At 41.4% G+C, this 20,190-nt stretch overlaps 1 protein-coding gene across 1 annotated transcript in view; it reads left to right on the forward strand.

Moving 5' to 3' along the window:
• Positions 1-4,847: 4,847 nt before the first annotated feature.
• Positions 4,848-20,190, forward strand: part of dntt (deoxynucleotidyltransferase, terminal) — a gene marked incomplete at both ends in the record, with an annotated part of 80,676 nt that continues 65,333 nt past the window's right edge. The window contains 3 exons of the mRNA XM_080036463.1: positions 4,848-5,041; positions 10,182-10,356; positions 14,281-14,382. Coding sequence (XP_079892589.1) covers positions 4,848-5,041; positions 10,182-10,356; positions 14,281-14,382 — 471 coding nt within the window. The remainder of the gene's footprint in view (positions 5,042-10,181; positions 10,357-14,280; positions 14,383-20,190) is intronic.

Here is a 20,190-nt window from a genome sequence, read left to right on the forward strand (position 1 = left end):
TTTCTTTTTTTATCGACAGGCATTTCCGATTCAAGAAATGTGACTGTGACGGGGCATGCCAGAAGAAAGAGAGAAACATATGATGAACTGTGTTAATGTTAAATGTGTTCCCCCTGTTTTATCACAATCAAGTCATGTAGTATTGGATATGAGAAACCACTACTGCAGCCAAATTGGAGAATTTATAAATATTATTTTTGGATATCAATTAGTAGGCCTTTTCAAAATATGAATCATAATGAGCAGGACAATATTCTACCTGATATGTGATTGAAAACTAAATATGACTTCACCATTAGCCTGTGTTGAACATACATCACAGTTTTTCCAGAATGCTCCCGGTTTCAAGCTTGGTGTCCCGAGTCCCCAGTTTTAATCATTCATTACCAAATTGTCCCGGTTTGTAAGCTACCACATTTAAAATGCCTCTTTCTGACAGAAGCAGTCAGTATGATAACTGTTAGCTGTAATGCAGGAGAGAAAAGCGGTCTTTTCTTAAGAGCTCCATTGTGTTCAAAGTACCCAGCAACCAAAGTGCGACATTCACAATTGCTTGATGGCATGGTGGTATGTCAGGTAGGTGCCAACATAATCATTTCCCCCCTTCCTGACACCTACTGTATACGGTAGTCATAAGCACATACATAGGCCTATGTGATGAAGTCAATTCAAGTCAAGTCAACTTTATTTATATAGCACATTTACGAACCGGTGCGGAGACTACACTTTAGGGTTAACTGTTTCTTCTATTACAGTGGCTTTCCTGGCACTAGCTCCATACATTACAGTAGGTTAAATAAGCATATTTCACAAAATGTTGAACTTATCCTATTAAGCCAGAAACTAAAGATTATTATGATGAATGGGAGCCTTTGTGGTCTGAAACAGTGTTTGTATATTTAAACTACAGAGTCGTAATTTTTCTAGATGGAAGATTGCATTTTCTTCATTTTCTACGTTTTCCAATTATTTTCAGTAATGGGGTGAGTAAAGTGTTTGATCCTCTCATTAGCCAACAGCAAATTGAAAACTCCCACGAATAAAGAATCTAACTTTAAACCACAGCCAGACTACAGTTCCTCAACGCATGCAAATCAATGAGAAAGTACATCCAGTGAAACCATTACTTCTCTTCATGTCACTTTGTTTTGTTAGCAGGGTATTTCTCCAGCACAGTTTAGCTTTGTCGAGGAAGCCCTCTCAACCTGAAACATTCTATTCTATCTATCTATCTATCTATCTATCTATCTATCTATCTATCTATCTATCTATCTATCTATCTATCTATCTATCTATCTATCTATCTATCTATCTATCTATCTATCTATCTATCTATCTATCTATCTATCTATCTATCTATCTATCTATCTATCTATCTATCTATCTATCTATCTATCTATCTATCTATCTATCTATCTATCTATCTATCTATCTATCTATCTATCTATCTATCTATCTATCTATCTATCTATCTATCTATCTATATATCTATCTATCTATCTATCTATCTATCTATCTATCTATCTATCTATCTATCTATCTATCTATCTATCTACATCAATACAGAAAGACACTTATTAAGCCCTAATCCTCCAGTTTTTTACCCATGCCTTTCCCCTTAAGTTGTTTAAAAGCTGCCCTTGACACCCACATTTGTCAAGTTGCCAGAAACACGAACATAAATGAATACTAATGATTCTCTGTGTTTGCTGGACAGTGGTGTAGGAGGAAGGCTATTCAGACCATTTTAGAAAAGAAAAAGTGCTCATACGACAATGAGAAAAATTCCTCTATTGAAAAGCTTTATTAAAAGTATGTGAGCATATCAGGAAAATGTACTTACTTCGGCAAAAGGTACAAGCAAACAAAAATAAAACGACTCCTTTGCAAGTAAAAGTCCACCATTCAGGGGGCGCCCTTAGTTCAGTTGGTAGGGCGTCCCCCCCATGGGCCTTGGCCAGCAGCGGACCCGGGTTCGATTCCAGCCCGCGGTCGTTCTCTGCATGTCACTCCCCTCTCTGCCCCATTTCAACTCAGTCTCTACACTATCAATAAAGCATAAACATGCCGAAAAATATCTAAAAAAAAAAAAAAAAAAGTCCACCATTCAAGGTACAGAAGTAGTCTTGAAGCAGAAGTAGCAAGCAGACTTGAGCTCTTCAGAGTGTTATGACATATTAGTTTATCAGTATTACTGACATAATATTGTAGTAGTAGTAGTTTAGTGTTGCAACTTTGAGGTGGAACAATTTTTAGCCTCTCTATTCAGTGTTGGGTATTTACTGCAATAATGACTCCCTCGCCCCATTGTTTTACACCATTAATTTGAGAACCAGGTGATAAGCATTCAGGCTCTAATTCTATGCCGTGCTAATTAATGCCACTCTCTCAGTGGCTCTCCCTATATACAGTATGTGTGTGTGTGTGTGTGTGTGTGTGTGTTTGTTATTTTCTACAGGTGTGCTGGAGTCAGAACAGAGCACTACTCTTTTGGAGTAAATGTACTCATTATTTATTTACCAATCATGTATTTTGCATTGTGTTATAGTTCCCCCAAATTCAACCTGACATGTTTAGTATGTTTAGGAGTAGCCTACCATATCTGGTTCACAGTCTCCCGTTCTGTCACATTGTCCTTTCTATACCCAACTGACCATGTACGAAGAGTCTAAACAACTATCTGACTCTATTTTATTGCGGACCCACGGAGCCACTTAAGAAAAGCTGGAGATGACAAATTGGGTTCAATGCTCTGGCAGTGATGGCTACCGGCAGCGCCAAAGCCATTTGTCTTGGTGATGGTTAGACTTCCATCGGTCTCAGTCTGGATGGAGGCCAGCAGCACCCTCATATACAGCTGAGTGATTGGCCGGGGTAAATAGTCAAACAATTAGTCACGAGTGCCCGGCGACACCTGTTAACCCTCGGAACTGCGTGCTAATGAGAGCAGCGTAATAAATCCTGTCTAGACAGACAGGGCCAAGGTGTGCTTAGCAAAGGGAAGAAATGAACAGAGGCTTCTGGTAATTGCATTTTAAATTCAAGGAATGTAATGATTCACCTTAATCAACAAATCATCCTATTGGGTTCTACTGATGCGGACACATTGTTGTAGGTAATTACTGAAGAGACAGAGATTTTAACCAATTTTTTTCACATTGTTGACCTGTGTAGTAGAGAGCACAATGGCTCCTCGTTAATCAGCTCTTTGGGAACAGAAGGATTAATGTATGAGTTGACCACTGCATATGCAGTTCCCCTCCCCGGATAAATGTTCCTTATCATCAGTGGCTTTCATATACAGTACAGTACTCGTGTGTGTGCATGGGCCGAGTGTGAGCTATAGTGGGACCTCAGGGGAAATGGCCCACAAAAGCTCTGGTTGGAGGCGTTGAGCTAATTAAAGCGGTGGAGCAGATGGTGCAGACTTGGTGCGGACATAATAAGACGGTGAGTGGCGAGACCGAGCGGAAATGGCAGGACAGCTGTGAGGGGTTTCTGAGGTGACCGGAATTCAGGCGTATCCCAGGAGTGAGGCTTCTACTTCGGCCAAGAGAGTGGAGTTCTACAAGTGCGTGGAAACTTTTGAGCAGCTTTCTTAAAGCTATAGTGCATAACTTTTCCCACATAAATGAATGTCGGTTACGTTCAAGCCATCGGCAAACGAGTTGACCCAAAGTTGAATAAGCCTATCAGCTCCACAAAACTCTCTCTGTATTTCTCAGTATGGCATAGTTTACAAACTGGTGTCAGTCCCCTGACTCCGGAATTCCACTGGCTGTGCGTGCGTTGTCTTACGGTTTTGCTCCGTGCGCCCACGTCCGTCAACACTCACCGGCTTTGTTTTCAAAGCTGGCATGGCCAGCAGAAGGTATAAAATCCGTGCGAGATCACGAAGGCTTACCTCATAGATGTGTCGACAGTGTTGTTGTAATTGCTCGCTAAAAGAGGATTTTATGCAAATAGCTGAAGCATGGGTTAATAACTTCCTATTATTTTCTATTTTTAGGAGTCTAATACTTCTGCAATACCTCCGGCACATTGGCATGCCTACAGAAGCATTTATTCATATGCATCTTCTCAGAGGCCATTTATATACCTTTCTTGCTACGTTAACAAATGAGATCAACGATCCACTCGGCTATTCATTATTCACTGACCATGAACTGATTCCATTTTAGGAGGAATATTGCATCATGGAAATATTTCCTCAATATCTCCCAGGCTTATCTGCCCTAAAGTCTGCTCAATAAGGATTTTCTGAAAATTATTCATGTTTCAGGGTGGAGGCTTTGTTGTGCCAGTTATCTGTGCAGACAAAAACACATACACATACAGTGTGTATTGATTGCTACATCACAGCTTCAGCCAATACACCTGGGGTCTATTAAGACAGTGTTGTTGTATTTACTCAGAATTCCTCATGGGGGCGACATAAGTGTTGTACTTTAGCTTTTAGAAGAAACTGGAATCGGTGAAGTGTTTACTTCCTCTATTTAGCATGTGTTTGCAGAGCAACTTTTTTACTGGAAGTGATGGGATGCCATGCCAAAAGTGTGTTTTTATCTTTATTTTCTCCCATCATCAATCATTCAATCTTGGCAGGTGGTTTCATGGTAAACACCAAATCTTCAACACCTGTTGCCAGAGGCTTTTCCTGTCTGCCCAACTCTCACCAACCCTTCTCTAACTGACACACTGTCATAAACAAACAGCCACAACTGTCAATAACAAAACAAAAAACTGTGGCATTGCCAAAGTGGGTGTTATTCCTGGATGGAAATATAAGTGGTGCACAACAAACCAAAAAATGCTTCAGAAATTCCTAGAGTTGCAGAAGAAAAGAGATGTTGCATGCTGCTGCTGTGCCTGGTGTGAGGAAGAGGTCGAGGCCAGCGGAAGCCGTGGTACCCGGGCGTGAGGGGGTGAAGTTTGAGGATGTCAGGATGTACCTGGTGGAGAGGAAGATGGGCCACAGCAGGAGAAGCTTTCTGACCCAGCTGGCCAGGTCCAAGGGCTTTATTGTGGAAGACGTCCTCAGGTTGGAAAGAAAATAGTTTTCCATTTTGTTGTTCACTGAGTGGCTACACAAGGCTCTCTCTGTGCCCCCTAAAAGCTTTTCCCAATAATGTGAAGCTCAGGGGAACGCGCTATAACTTTGAGCTCAGAGGGATGCCAGATGACTGTTGGAGTATTTTCTGGGATGTGTTCGCTTATGATCCATCCAGAGTGTTTTGACCTTGTGGGTTTGGCTTTGGCGGCCTCTATTGTAACCCTGATGAAATGGAAGGTCCCAATACTATTTAAAGGCCTTGTGGAGCATGGTTTCACTGTCTAGCAGCCCAGCTCATCAATCATCATTCTTTGTGCAGCATCTTGAATTCCAACCTTCAGGCCTAAGATTTTTTAAGAAAAAAGACAGATCAGGCAGTTAACGGAGTCGACAATTCTGGAGAATGCTTTTTGTCAAACTCAGTGAATATCTCCTCACGATCGCTTACTTGTACGTATGTGTGACAGAAATCGATTTTGACAAGCATTCTCCAGATTTGCTGACTCCACCTTTAAACTGACATTATCGTAAAGAGAAGAACGCTGTTGAAATAGTCACTATGACTTTGTGCCATTCAAAAACACGATTTCTTTGAAAAGCTATGGTCCAATTAACTAATTAGAGGGCCACTATTGTCTCATGAATACTTAATGGGCAAGTGTGGGGCATCCATCCTGTCTGCCCTACACCTTAGTGGATTTATCCCCCGTGAGCCATAACTCACAGTGCCTACATAAATACGTTTAGGAAGGGGAAGAAATTGGCTAACCCTGCTACATTTGGTTGGCAGAGTGAGAAGACTTGAAACACTGGCAGAAAGATAAGAGAGCAAACACAAACTTTTTTAATGAGTTTGGCAAATGTTTTTTTTTGTTCTTTCTTTGAAACACACTGCAAGGAGACATGTTCTGGGAGCTTCTGAGCTTGCGATGATGATTCATCTATTGTGCGATAATTACAGAAGCAGCGTGCCGTCTTTCTTTCTTCGGTCAGTAATTGAAAGTATCTTTTAAATCGCAAACTGTGAACACAGCAGAGGCCCTCTGCGTGAAACCCACAAGGCTACAAAGTCAGGTTCCTTTGACGCCTAGGGATACTGTTGATGCAACCTTCCATTTTCAAAAGCCGGCTTTGTTTTTCAGGGGGACTGGGCAGCTCAAATTCAGACTTTGAGCTTCTATGGTGAGAAGTTGTGTTTGACTTGCTCTGCCTCTAACTTTTGCAAAAATCGATTTGAGTTTTTCCAAATTTAAGTACCCTTAAGTTTAATTTAAAAAAAAAAAGTTAGTATGTGATTTAGGTAAATTCAAGGTCCTCACGGTCATAGTATAACCAACACAGGGTGTGTGTGTGTGTGTGTGTGTATGTGAGTGTTTAAATGCGCGTTTAAGTGTGCATGCCAGCCGCTCGCCGGCTTGGCCATGGCAGCATTCCCAGAAACGCAGCTTGAGCGCTCCTACGGTTACACTTGGCTTGATATAATTGTTTGAAACCAACGACAGGAAGTAGAGCGTGCCTGCCTCAAACTGACATTAATTCTGCAAGCCGACACAACTGATATCAGCTGCAGTTCGATAGCAACACCTCCTGTGTCTGTGGTCTTATAGGTACATTGCCTTGAGCATATGGTCTGAAACACAGTGTGCATTCCGCTGGACATAAAGGAAAGTGCACACACATACACACACAGAAATGCACACACAGACATGCACACACACACACACACACACACACACACACACACACACATACACACACACACACACACACACACACACACACACACACACACACACACACACACACACACACGCATACACACACACACAAAACACACCAGTCTCCCCTCGACCTAATTTCATGTCTGATGCACATGGACATGGATCCAAATATCGACTTGTTTGTCCTGGCTGATTGATGAGCTGCAATAAACGCTCTTTCAAGAATGGCCGCGCTGAAGTAAGTTTCAAGTTCACCTCCCCACCCTCAGCTTGGGGCTTGGGGGCCTTGGAGTGAGTCGACTTAGGGACCATCAATAAATTACTGTTGACATGACACAATACCAATTTTTTACAATACCATCTGGGTCCATAAGTAACGTTAAGGTTAGAAAGAAAAGAGTTATATTCTTTCTTATGAGTATCTGTATTTTGTAACACTATTTTTTTATATTTGAAATGTTATTTATAACTTTTCCAAATATACGTATCATTATCAGCCAGCACACTATCTTTACAGTAATCTCTTTGTTTTATTGCATCAATAGCATTTCCCTGTGAATGCTAATCTGAAAATATCCTTCCTCTTCCTCCTGCTGGGTGCAGCCTTTGGGTCCTATTGTAAATATATAATTTACCGTAAAACTTTTAGTATAGATCTGCGTAAATATTCTATAATTGCAATACAAAAATCAATTCCTGTAATGTTGTCATTTTCTGTAAGGATGCAACTCTCACCTGTTTGTTCGGTGAAAAATTTGCATTACAGATGCAACTTTAGATCTTTGCAGATTGGGTTGCACCCTCAACTCTGCCTCTCTCAGAGACACCATAATTCACAACAGGGTCTCTGTGTAGCCCTTCCTGTATTTCTTCAGAAAATACAGCTCTATGTCTTATAGGTCTTCCTCCAAGTATTCACACTCTCCCTGCCACTCTTCTCCCTCCAACAACCTGTCTTCATTGGTCCATTTCCACACAAAAAGTATTTCTCAGTTTCCCAGATATACTGTAAAGTATATATTATCCAACAAGTCTAAAACAATACACCCTTCTTAGTGTTTCAGTAGAAATTGCCATCTGCACTGTTTGAAATGCACCAGGCTGAAATCCATTCTGTTTTGAATGTGTCTTTTGACAGCAATGTGTTAGCATTTGAACAAAGTGCTGGAAATCCGCAGTGTTGTGCAGGCTGTGGTTAAGCCATGGGATAAGTGTGTAGAGTTTTGAAAACTGTTTTCACTTAAGAGATACAGTTTGGTCCATATGAACCGCTGCTGTCCAGACTGTAGTTAGACTTTTGAACGTTTAGCTCCAGTTGTGCCCACTGTGGGTTAGCAATACAAATTAAAACTGTAATGCCAGACACTGCAGGCAAAAACATTGTTTTTCCAAGCACTGGTCAATTCTTTAGATTTTATAAAAATGTACAACATGTGCATTAAGTGGTTAATTTTACTAAACCTTGTCTGTTTGAGTCTATATATTTCTCCTAAACAACCATCTTTAACAGCCATTATTTAAAAAAAAAATACAATACACTGAACAAAAAAATCAAATGTTCTAATAGTATTTTCTTGAGTGAGTTGCAAAAGTAAAAATGTCCTGCTGATAATGGTAATGTATATGTCATTGAAGATCTCTCATGGGAGTGGCTGTTACTATAAAAGCAAATGTTGCCATGGTAAAAAAAAAATCTGTTATGGACAAACTGTATTCTTTGATCTGCCTGTTGGTTTTGACTGAAAGAATGTGAGGGAAGCTGCTGACATGAACAGAGGCACAGAGAGACGACTGGGGAGAGTTCTCCATATCAAAGCCCGTTGACTTTAGCCCGTCCTTTTGTCTGGGCTCGGTCCCACTGTTTCTGGGAAGCACAATCTGTTGCTGGGTTTTGTGTTCTTGCTCATTTGCATGTCAATCTTCTGTTCTACATTCTGTGCGGCTACGCATAAAATAAGGATCCAAATTCAGGGGGTTGGATTTAATCTAGGTAAACATGGCACGTGGAGAGAGTTTTTTTTCCCCCTTTACCGTCTTCAATCTTCCAACATAGCGACTCAACCTCTTGTGATTTTAGAGGGAAATCAACCCTAAGAGCCAAATCTCTATTACAACTGTTCACTGCAAATGACTTTAAGCTTTTGGTGATCACTGCTGTTCTCCTTTAAATGCCTCCAATGGGTATTTTGTCCATGCCTTTGAGCTGGAAAGGGTTTTTATTTGAAACACGGACCTTCTGTGGCCGTACTGGTATGCCGAGCAGATAGACAGAGGATTAGTTTCGCCAGTGATTTGGCCAATTAGGCCTCAGCCTGGGCTCTGCTGGGCCATCTCTTAAGGAGTCTATCCATTGATTTAGCCACGGCATGAGAGTGGAGGAGGAGGAGCATGCTGAGGAGGGTAATCATGCACGGCTGGGCGCCCTGATTGGGTATGTTAGTTAGACTCGGTGGCAGGATGCAGAGGGGAGGAGGCGATGATAAAAAGTCTGTTGAGAAAGTCTCTGTGGAGCTGTGGGGAGGCATTGCTTGAATGGGTTCAGCTTTCAAACAGTGTGAGGGAAAGCTCTGAGGGCCGGAGCTGATTGTTGTTTCCCCAGTGCTGATCCCAGAACAGCACGGGCGAGACCGTGATGCCGGGATCTGAGCAGCATTTCAAAAAGCTTCACTTGAACCTCTGCGATCTCCAAAGGCCACTGAGACCAAGGCAGGAGAGTTATTTTTTGTTACATCAAGCACTGAAGGGAATATTTCAATAAAACGATTCAAAGTATTCTGGGAATCCGTGTAATCCATGAATACAGGCTCTTGTCTGCACATTTTTTTGTATTGAAGGTGACCTTTTATGTCAATTTTCAGGTTCAACATTGTCATTTGGGTTTTTACTAAAAACTGCTTTCATGGTGTACTGTACAAAAGAACCTTTATATTTCTCACAGTGCCATTGTTGAACCTCCTATTTTCAGCCTCTTTCTGAAACACTCTGTTTTAGGGCCTTTCCCTTTAAGCCCCACCTTCCAAAAAGCCCCCTTTGAATCAAACTGCCAGTTAGATTTAGGGTAATCTGGGTGTGTGCTTATCACAGGTTGAGTGCTAAATTAGGTTGGCAATGAGGTGTGTGGCTTCTCCCCTTATGACATCATAAGGATGTGCACTGAATATTCATAATTTAAATTTTGCATTGGCTATTTGTAATGTGAAATATTTGTGTTTTTAAACTGAGAGTGCCTTGTTGCAACAATTCCATTGCAACGATTAGTTTGGTTCCTACAAAGAAGCTTTCAACTGTTAGTACTTTCACTCAGTTTTAGACTGAATCAACTATCACATTACCACTGCTCACGAGCTCTGGCAGGATGGAATCAAACCATGAACTGAATCATGACCCCCCTCCTTTTTCCTCTACAGCGACGAGGTCACTCACGTGGTCTCGGAGGACATCCAGGCTCCATCGGTGTGGCAGTGGCTAAAGCAGTGCACTCCTAAAATTCTACGCAACGTACACATGTTGGACATCAGCTGGTTCACTGACAGTATGAGAGAGGGGAGGCCAGTTGATGTGGAGACCAGACACCGCATTCAGGTTAGTGTGTGTGTGTGTGTCGCAACGCACAGAAATGTCAAGATACATACAGTATAGGTTGAGCACTACATGGCTCTAAGATCGAGTATGTTACCACAGGAGAACATAAATACTGAAGAGAATAGAAACATAGGCTGCGTTCAACTACCAATACGTCCCTGCTATTGAGTATGACAGAAAACATGTTTATGATGTCCCAACGTCAGCTGCAGCATGCTGAAAAATATCTGAATGACCTTCTACATCCGGTGGTGATTTTTAGGTATGGAAATCAGTAAAAAAGGCTTTCCTTCTACAGTACTAACAGGGACGTGGAGAGCTTCTTCTTCTCCTCCCTGCAAATCTACAATGTCAAGCTCCAGACAGGGAGCTCACACTTAAGACAACACATCTAAGTTCCCTCTGCCTCTGCTCGTATCACCACTCTTCACCTGTCAAACAGACCCATCAGCTGGATGGCAGGAGCTCAGGGCAGCTCACAGACTGAATACACACGGAAACATTCCCCCTTGTGGAGCTTGTTATGATGGGCTTTGGCTTAGCAGCATATGGATCCAGGATAAATAAATATGGAAACCCTTGACTCCTGAAGTCACGTTTGCCAAGCTCCATCTATGTTTTGCTCCTAAGCCTGTGGAGCCTATGACGGCGTGAAAGGTGAAGTCAGCCATTCTGGAGAATGCTTGTTGTCAAAATCACTTTTTGTCAAAGCCAGGGTAGATCTACACATGATCCGCTACCTGTCCGTACATTGAATGCTCTGAAAAAAAAAAGGTTCTTAAATCTGGTATGTAGACAAAGGGTATGTAAACAATGGTGACCCACCGTAGCTAGCAACATACCAGTTTACAGAGCCTGGGCTGTATTAAAACCAGACAAGTGATTTTGACAGTGTGTCCAGAATCGCTGACTCCTCTTTTGACGGTCACACTGACATTCACTGCTTTTGTGCCTCCATAAAAATAAATAAATAAATAAATAAATAAATAAATAAATAAATAAATAAATAAATAAATAAATAAATAAATAAATAAATAAATAAATAAATAAATAAATAAATAAATAAATAAATAAATAAATAAATAAATAAATAAATAAATGCTTTTTGTCTTGTTCTAAGAGAGTGTGGCACATGCAATGGCACACACTCCTTGCCGCATGAAACCATTAAGTGACGGGGGCTAATGATGCCATGCTGACATTTATTGACCCATCTCCCCAGGAAACGCCAACTTCTCCCCTTGTTTTGTGATTCCCCTCTGAAGCGAACGAGGAAACGCTCGGTGGCCTTTACGCGCGTGGCGGCGCATGCAGTAGTTTGTTTTTATGAGTCATAAATCCATTTAAGGAGCCACCGTGTAGGGATAAAATATTCCCCCGAACAGGATACTTCTTGGGCATTTGCCTGCAGCTCTTTTTGATAGTGTGAAAAGGCGACGTATTTTACGCTCATATAAATATTCTACGGCAAGTCAGGGAGGCATTTTCTCAAGTATTAAACCCGTTGAAATGTAATATTTGTATCTATAATGTAACATTAGTTGCTGACTGTCATATAAGCTGTTTAAGCATATTTAAGCAGTGAGGTGTTAAAGACTAATAGCTTGAAAAGAGCGCAAATGGAAATAATTGCCAGGAATTTAGTTGGCATCTTGCTTGTGAACATGTCTGCCTTCCCTAGAAAGGAGACAGGTGGGCTGGGCATCTATCAACCCATTAATCAATCAAAGTGTATTTATATAGCACCTTTCAGAGAAGTCACATGCAATGGATGTGGAGACAAATGCATGCAAAGCAATAAGATACGAGTAATTAAAATGATAAAAGAATAACAAACAGCAACAATAACAATGATGATAATAATAAACATTACAACAATAATACAATACCAAAAATAAAACTTTACTTAAAGCTACAGTGCGTAAACTTTTCATATGAATGAATGTTGGTGACATTCAAGCCATTGCCAAATGAGTTGACACAGTTGATTGAGCCTATCAGCTCCACAAAAGTCTCTATTTCTCAGTATGGTTTGTATGGTTTACAAACTGGTGGCGACCCCCCCCCCCCCTCCCCCCACCCCGAAACTGGCGCAGGTGCTCTGAAAAAATTCCGGAGAAGTCCCCAAGAAATGTTTCAGTTGTTGGTTCTACTGCTGAGAAAAAAAACCCTGGTGGTACAGCAGAAGGAGTAAAATCAATGGGGGCAACAAAAGTTACCTACTTTAGCTTTAAAACAGTTTGACACTAATACAATTGCATAATAAAAAACATTAAGAAAAAAATTATATAAAAAAATAAGCACAACATAAGATTACATCAACCTGAAGACTACATAAAAGTCTTATTCTATGGAGGAGGAGATAGGGGTGTGGGTGTAGGGGAAAGCAGCCTCCCTTAAGAGCCTCTGGAACCTCTGTGACCCTAGACTTGACAGGTATCCTCAGCCCACCTGAGAGTGCACTTTGTGACAGGCGTTAACATGGATTCAGGAACATCATGGAAGTGTCTTTACGGTTCAGAGGAGGTGCACGTGAGTGGGGAAAAGGTCCTTCGATGCTAACATGCCTATTCATTCCAGCAGATGGCATGGTGCAGCGTGCCGACTCCACACATTAGCTTAGTTACATCTGAGCCACACAGCTAAAGGTGGAGAGGACACTGGGGACAAGGCCAGGAGGGAGAAACGCTGCCTCTGAGATCAGTCTGAGAGCTTTACCTTCCACACAGTTAAAGGCCTGTGTAATAACAGAGCACAGATGGGGGGGAAAACCAACCTCTGCATGCTGATGCACACACACGCTTGTCTCCATGGACCCACAGTCCCATATTGGATTAAACAAACTGCAGCGGAGGCGGTAAAAAGAAGTTATGGAAAAGAACCCTCTGTTGTATTTATGAAAAGGGCAGTTGGGGAATAATTTTTTTTGTGTGTGTGTGTGTGTGTGTGTGGGGGGGGGGGTGTTCCAACACGTGCCTGCTACGTTGAGGACTGAGCCTCTATGAGGGGGGGTGGGGGGGGGGGGGGGGGGAGCGCTCTAACACCTACACCACGAGCGCCTCAGTTGGGGAATTTCTATGATAGTTTATACTTTTGATTGGCAGAAAAAGTGTGCCGTGAAATATATTCATAAGTGATTCGAACGGGAAAGGCTCCTGGCTGGCAGAGAATAAATGATGAACATATTTTTTTCTTTTTGCATCCCTTTCTGATTGATTCAGCCCAGCAGTGTGAGGAGCTGGTAGCTCTTTTCATTATCTTTTTGAGACCCCCCACCCTCCCCCACCCCCCACACACACACACACACACCCCAACACCCTTTTCCTTCTCCAAGTTTGGTCCCAGTCAACACTGTGGGCATTGGGACAATCTCTCCATCTTCCTCTCCTTTTCTTCCCTTCCCCGTATCATTCTCCAACTCAATCCATGGGAAATATTGAGGACACCATGTTCCCTTTTGTGACGTCTAATTGTCTGCATGAATATTAACATTACTTTGGTAATCCTTTCGACGCATACATTACAAATGGGGGGAACCGGTTCTTCGTAGAATGAAAAGGCAATTTACAGGAGGCAAATTGGATGATGGCACGCAGATTTGTAATGCCACGGGTTAGGTAGTGTAATGGATTTGGATGCCACCAGACTGTGAGATGAGTGTCATTAGCCCCCGTTGCCCTGGAGACGCACAGTCGTAAAAATAACTTCTCCAAGGCAAACGGCTACATTGCTTAAGTAATTCAATTTGAACTCTTGGCTCTGTGCTATAGTCAGAAGTAGCCTTAGTCACATTTAGCCTTAGTCACATTTAGCCTTTTAACCATGTGCAAAACGCTCAGGAACAAAGGGGATACAGTGTGTGAGTGTTTGTGTAGCCAATGTGTGAGTTCATCTGTGTCTCTTTTTTTAAATCTTTGTACACAGGAAACATTGCCAGAAGTTTCTACACCCCCTCCTGTGGCCAGCATCTCCCCATACGCCTGCCAGAGACGGACAACCACAGAAAACAACAACAGGATTTTCACAGTAAGAACATTGTAAACCCCAACCCACTCATGGACACACAACTACTTGCGCTTTGTAAATGTTTCGCGCACCAACCTGGGGGCTGTCACTCTGACCTTGCGTTGTAGAAAAAGCCTGCACTAATCTGTTCGGCTTTAATTGGATGGCTGGCTTGCTTGCTTCACTCACCGGCGCTTTGACACAACTCTTCCCCCCAATATATTAACCTGCAAATGGGAAGCATCTGCAGCTGCGGCACGCTGGAGGCACAACAGCTGACATGCCTTACCATCCCTGGCACAGGGGACACACCCCAGGCACCGCGCGATATGCCAGGATAGGCGTGCCCAACGTGACACTCTTCACAAACAGTGATGGATCAGTCCTTCTGCCATCTGGTGGGCAGTGAGGGAGGGGCGCTCAGGTTAGAATAGGGAAGTGCTTCGTCGGCTGATGGGTTTAAGTGTTGATGAGAGTGGAATGAAAGGGGAAATGATGAAGAGTTCAGATAATGGCCACAGGTGCAGAGTGAGAAACAAGTCAGAAAATAGGAACAAGGCAGAATTGACATGCGGCCAAATGTGTTAAAGCTATAGTACGTCACTTCTGTCGCCCCCATGAGGAATTCTGAGTAATTACGACAACACTGTTTGTGCATCTACATGAGGTAAGCCTTTAGTGACCGCGCATGGATTTTATACCTTCCCCTGTACGTCCAGGTTTTTTCTCAGCGGTGGGGGGGGGGGGGGGGGGGGGGGGGGGACGACGACACCAGTTTGTTAATGCTGCCATACCGAGAAATAAAGAGAGAGTCTTGTGGAGCTGATAGGCTTAGTCAACTTGGTGTCAACTCGTTTGGCACTTATATGAAAAAGTTACGGACTATAGCTTTAACCAGACAAACCACAGTGGAAAAATAATTAGTTGACGTAAAGTAGAAAACATTAAGAACTACATCAATTACACCTAATTTTTGATAAATGATTAATCATGTTATGAGCTTCACAAATATGAGGCTGCCCCTTTTTTAATTACTGTCAATGGCATATCTTTGGATTCTAAAATGTGTGTTGAAAAATATAAGCCAACTTGAAGACCATGTTTTGGCCCCTGGGACATTTTTTCAGACGCTCAATAGAGTAAACAATTAATCTAAAAAAAAAAAAAAAAAAAAAAAAAATATATAATAATAATAATAATAATAATAATAATAATAATAATAATAATAATAATAATAATAATAATAATAATAATAATAATAATTACTTGTAAGATTAATAGGACTGCTGTGACATAAAGAAAATTACCAATTGTTCCAAAAAACATGCTGTAAATATTTGTGGACTCTTTCATTTTGCCTTCTCTGTGCCACTGTCTTGGTGTATTATTGCACATTTTTGGCACAAAATAAGAAATTGGAGGTCGCTGTGAAGTGACTGGCAAACATATGCGTGTGCTTGTGTGGGAGATTGGATTCCTGCTGATGAGTTTCCATAAGACCTAGAAAGCACAGCTTACCTGGGGCCTGTGAGGCATCTGTTTCATAATGTTTTTATTTCCCTCCCAGTCACGGTAAATGTACATAACAGTGGAACACCCGCATACGGAAATTCAACAACGTGCGCCCGCATGCATGTGTTATCCTCATGGACGGACTCGTACAGATGTGCACACCCACACAGCTCTCACCTTGGGAGAGCTGCCGCTCACTATCCCCTGTTTCGTTCCACAGCATTAACTCCATAATTAGCAATCCCACTCAATTTCCCAATCCCCATGATCAACTCATTATCCTCACATAAAATCCAATTCTAAGAAGACTCTCTGATAATAGGGTAAAAAGGGTTGTTCTCTATGTGGTCTTGGGAAAGCCACAGGTAAAACATTCCACTGAAGCAGACGGAATCCACTTATTTGAAATGTGTCAGTTACACAGAAATAATAATCAAATAAATGTCTTGCCTTCTCGTCCTTTGACTGCAAACCAAGTCCCTGTTAAGAAATGCTCAGCAGCAGACACTGGATATGATCTGCGGTGTTGTAGCAGACAGAGCTAATGAGGGGCCAGCTATTGATCCACAATAGTAAAGCTATCCTTGACCTGTCCCACTGTCTGCTTGATTGCAGGGCACAATCATTACTGTGCCTTGCCTTGAAATTCGCAATCCCAAGGAGAATACATAGGTTAAGAAAAAGCTTTTGAGGGCATACAGGAGTAAATGCATCTTGTATGTGTTTTGATTTGTGTACAGTATGTGAATATTGTGAATGCTTGTGAATGTTTGTACAGTGTGTGCTTGTGTGTATCTGGAAAAAGGTTGATATTTTACTCGATTTCTTCGACATTCATGAGGCAAATAATAACAGATGGAAACAAAAATAGTTATTCTATAAACAAAAGCTTTTTGGCGGAATATTTACTCAATCTCAGTTATTGGGCGGCTGTGGCATAGGGGGTAGGGCGGTCGACCCTCAACTACAGAGTCGTTGGTTCGATCCCCCGTCCCCCGGCCACGTGTCTGTCTGTGACTGAGCAAGACACTGAACCCTAAATTGCTACCGATAGTTAGCCTGCTACGGGTGTATTATTGTGTTTGAATGGTAACGTGGGAATGGGAACAAGTCTCCCTTAAAAAGAGTCTCCGGTCTCAATGGGATTTACCCGTATAATAAAAAAGGTTATTGGAAATGTGACTGTAGGTAATGTATATAAATAGGAATCTTCAGATATACTGCAATTATACTGCCAGTTAGTTGGTGGGTTTCCTTGTCGTGAACTCACATGTCACAGTCTTGGCAAGCGGCCATATATGGATTACCAGCGCTCCTTCATTATTACATCAATAACATGCGCTTCAAAAGTGCATTCACACTCATTAGCAAATCAGATGTGGTTTGACAGCATTGCAGTGATGAGTGGTGTCGGAGGAGAAGCTTAAAGGCAGCAGTGAACAGGGAGATCAAGAAAGGATGTTGGTACACAGCAAACTCACAGCAAAAACACTCTGTTACAAATTCACATTCAGTTCATTTCTGAGCTGCTATGTGGCAATGTATTCATAGACTCCACCAGAATATGGCAAAGCAATATTTATTTTGGGTCCATGCACTGCTGGGTTCCATGGCCAGCTGGTGCCACTGTCACCTAGCAACCAAAACCATATGAGTTTGTCTTCAAAAGTCATTTTTTTTCATTACTCATTTGGCCATCCTTAACATTTTTGAGAGAAAAAAAAAAAAAAAAAAAAAAAGACCCTGCCGATCCAACTTTTGCACCTGACTCATACAATATGGACCCCACTGTGGAAGTAGGTTCACAGTGATTGGATATTTATATACGTTCCAAAGCTTTGTATATACATAACATGCAAGGCAACAGCTGGTACTGAACATAATGTGATTCAAGATAAAGAATCCAGCTTCAATTTTCTACCAGTACAATTTCCAACTGGTGCACTCTAGTGAATTTGAATACAGATTTGCATAACTCCCATAACAGGGGACCTTAAACTATCCGTTATAACCAATCTGTAAGAACTGAAGGATCATTATTTTTCCCATACATGGCAAAAGAAAAAAGGTCAGTCAGTCAAATTGGAATCTCTCAGCTCAATTAAATGAAGCTCTCTTGACTCCAGTTTTTCATTACTTTACAAGAACAGTGGCTTAGATGAGTCACACAAAAAAGAACAGACAAAAAAGTGTATTTCCTTCACACATCACAGTGTGTGTAATAATCCCGGTACCAACAAAGCAGCTCCTACAAAAATACAGCTACATTTAGCAAGGCAGCTGCTCTAACAGCTAACACTGACATTGGAAGAGAGTGTGGATAGATATACTGGACTTAAAAGCAGAAACCAAGCAACATGCATACATATACAGTATATGTATTATATACAATCATATGAAAAAGTTTGGGAACCCCTCTCAGCCGGCATTATAATTGACTCTGCTTTCACAAAAAATATATAAAGGTGGTATGTCTTTAATTTACCAGGAACAGCTAAGTACTGGGATGTTTTCCAAACAAAGATTTTTTGAAAAGCAGTATTTGGTTGTATGAAATAAAATAAAATGTGAAAAACTGGCTGTGCAAAAATATGGGTACCCTTGTGGTTTTGTTGATTTTAATGCCTGTAACAGCATGTAAAACTGATGAATTTAAACACAAAGTTGGTTGGATTATGTTGTTAAGCCTTGAACCTCATAGAAATGTCTGTTTAATCATGAGAAAATGTATTTTAGGTGCCTAAATGCAAGTTGCACTTCTCTTTGACTCTCTGCTGAAGTGAGACAGAATGGGATCATCAAAACTGCTCCCAAACGATCTTAAAAACAAAGATTATTCATTATCATGGTTTAGGGGAAGGCTACAAGAAGCTTTCCCAAAGGTTTCAATTGTCAATTTCTACTGTAAGGAACGTTGTCAGGGAATGGAAGGACACAGGCACAGTTGCAGTTAAACCCAGGTCTAGCAGACCAAGAAAAGTACAAGAGCGGCATATGCGGCGGATTGTGAGAATGGTTGCACACAACCCAAAGATCACCTCCAAAGACCTGCAAGAACATCTGGCTGCAGATTGTGTATCTGTACATGGTTCAACAAATCAGTGCAATTTGCACCAAAACATCTGTATGGCCAGGTGATGAGAAGGAAGCCCTTTCTGCGCCCACGCCACAGATACAGTTGCATGGAGTATGCAAAAGCTCATTTAGACAAGCCAGATTCATATTGGAAGAAAATGCTTTGGACTGATGAGACAAAAAATAAGTTATTTGGTCTTTATAAAAAGCAGATGTTTTGGTGCAAATTGCGCTGAATTGTTGAACGATGTACAGATACACAATCTGCAGCCAGATGTTCTTGCAGGTCTTTGGAGGTGATCTGTGGGTTGTGTGCAACCATTCTCACAATCCTCCACCTATGCCGCTCCTGTTTTTTTCTTGGTCTGCCATGCCTGGGTTTAACTGCCACTGTGCCTGTGTCCTTCCATTACCTGACAACGTTCCCTACAGTCGAAATTGACAATTGAAACCTTTGGGAAAGCTTCTTGTAGCCTTCCCCTAAACCATGACAATGAACAATCTTTGTTTTTCAGATATTTTGGGAGCTGTTTTGATGATCCCATTCTGTCTCACTTCAGCAGAGAGTCAAAGAGAAGTGCAACTTGCATTTAGGCACCTAAAATACATTTTCTCATGATTAAACAGACATTTCTATGAGGTTCAAGGCTTAACAACATAATCCAACCAACTTTGTGTTTAAAGTCCTCAGTTTTACATGCTGTTACAGGCATTAAAATCAACAAAACCACAAGGGTTCCTATATTTTTGCACAGCCAGTTTTTCACATTTTATTTTATTTCATACAACCAAATACTGCTTTTCAAAAAATCTTTGTTTGGAAAACATCCCAGTACTTAGCTGTTCCTGGTAAATTAAAGACATACCACTTTTATATATTTTTTGTGAAAGCAGAGTCAATTATAATGCCGGCTGAGAGGGGTTCCCAAACTTTTTCATATGACTGTATATAGTATATAAATATATTGTGATTTTTATATACTATTGCGCCTGTGTTAGGTGGCGACAGTTTGTAAATGCTGCCATACTGAGAAATACAGAGAGAGTTTTATGGAGCTTATAGGCTTAAAGGTGCTACGAGGAACTTTGTAAACTAGCGGCCCCTTTGGACCAAATTTTTAGGACGCCAGCTGTCGTAAAGCTCTTTTCTACCGCGTGCCGGCTGGTGCCAGTGTCAAACGATTAGGACGCAATATAGGCCATGTCATGTTGAAAGTTTTGAGGGCACAGAATCTTTTCAGC

The sequence above is a fragment of the Ammodytes marinus genome (assembly GCF_949987685.1).
Source record: "Ammodytes marinus genome assembly, chromosome: 11".
In the NCBI taxonomy this organism is placed as follows: Eukaryota; Metazoa; Chordata; class Actinopteri; order Uranoscopiformes; family Ammodytidae; genus Ammodytes; species Ammodytes marinus.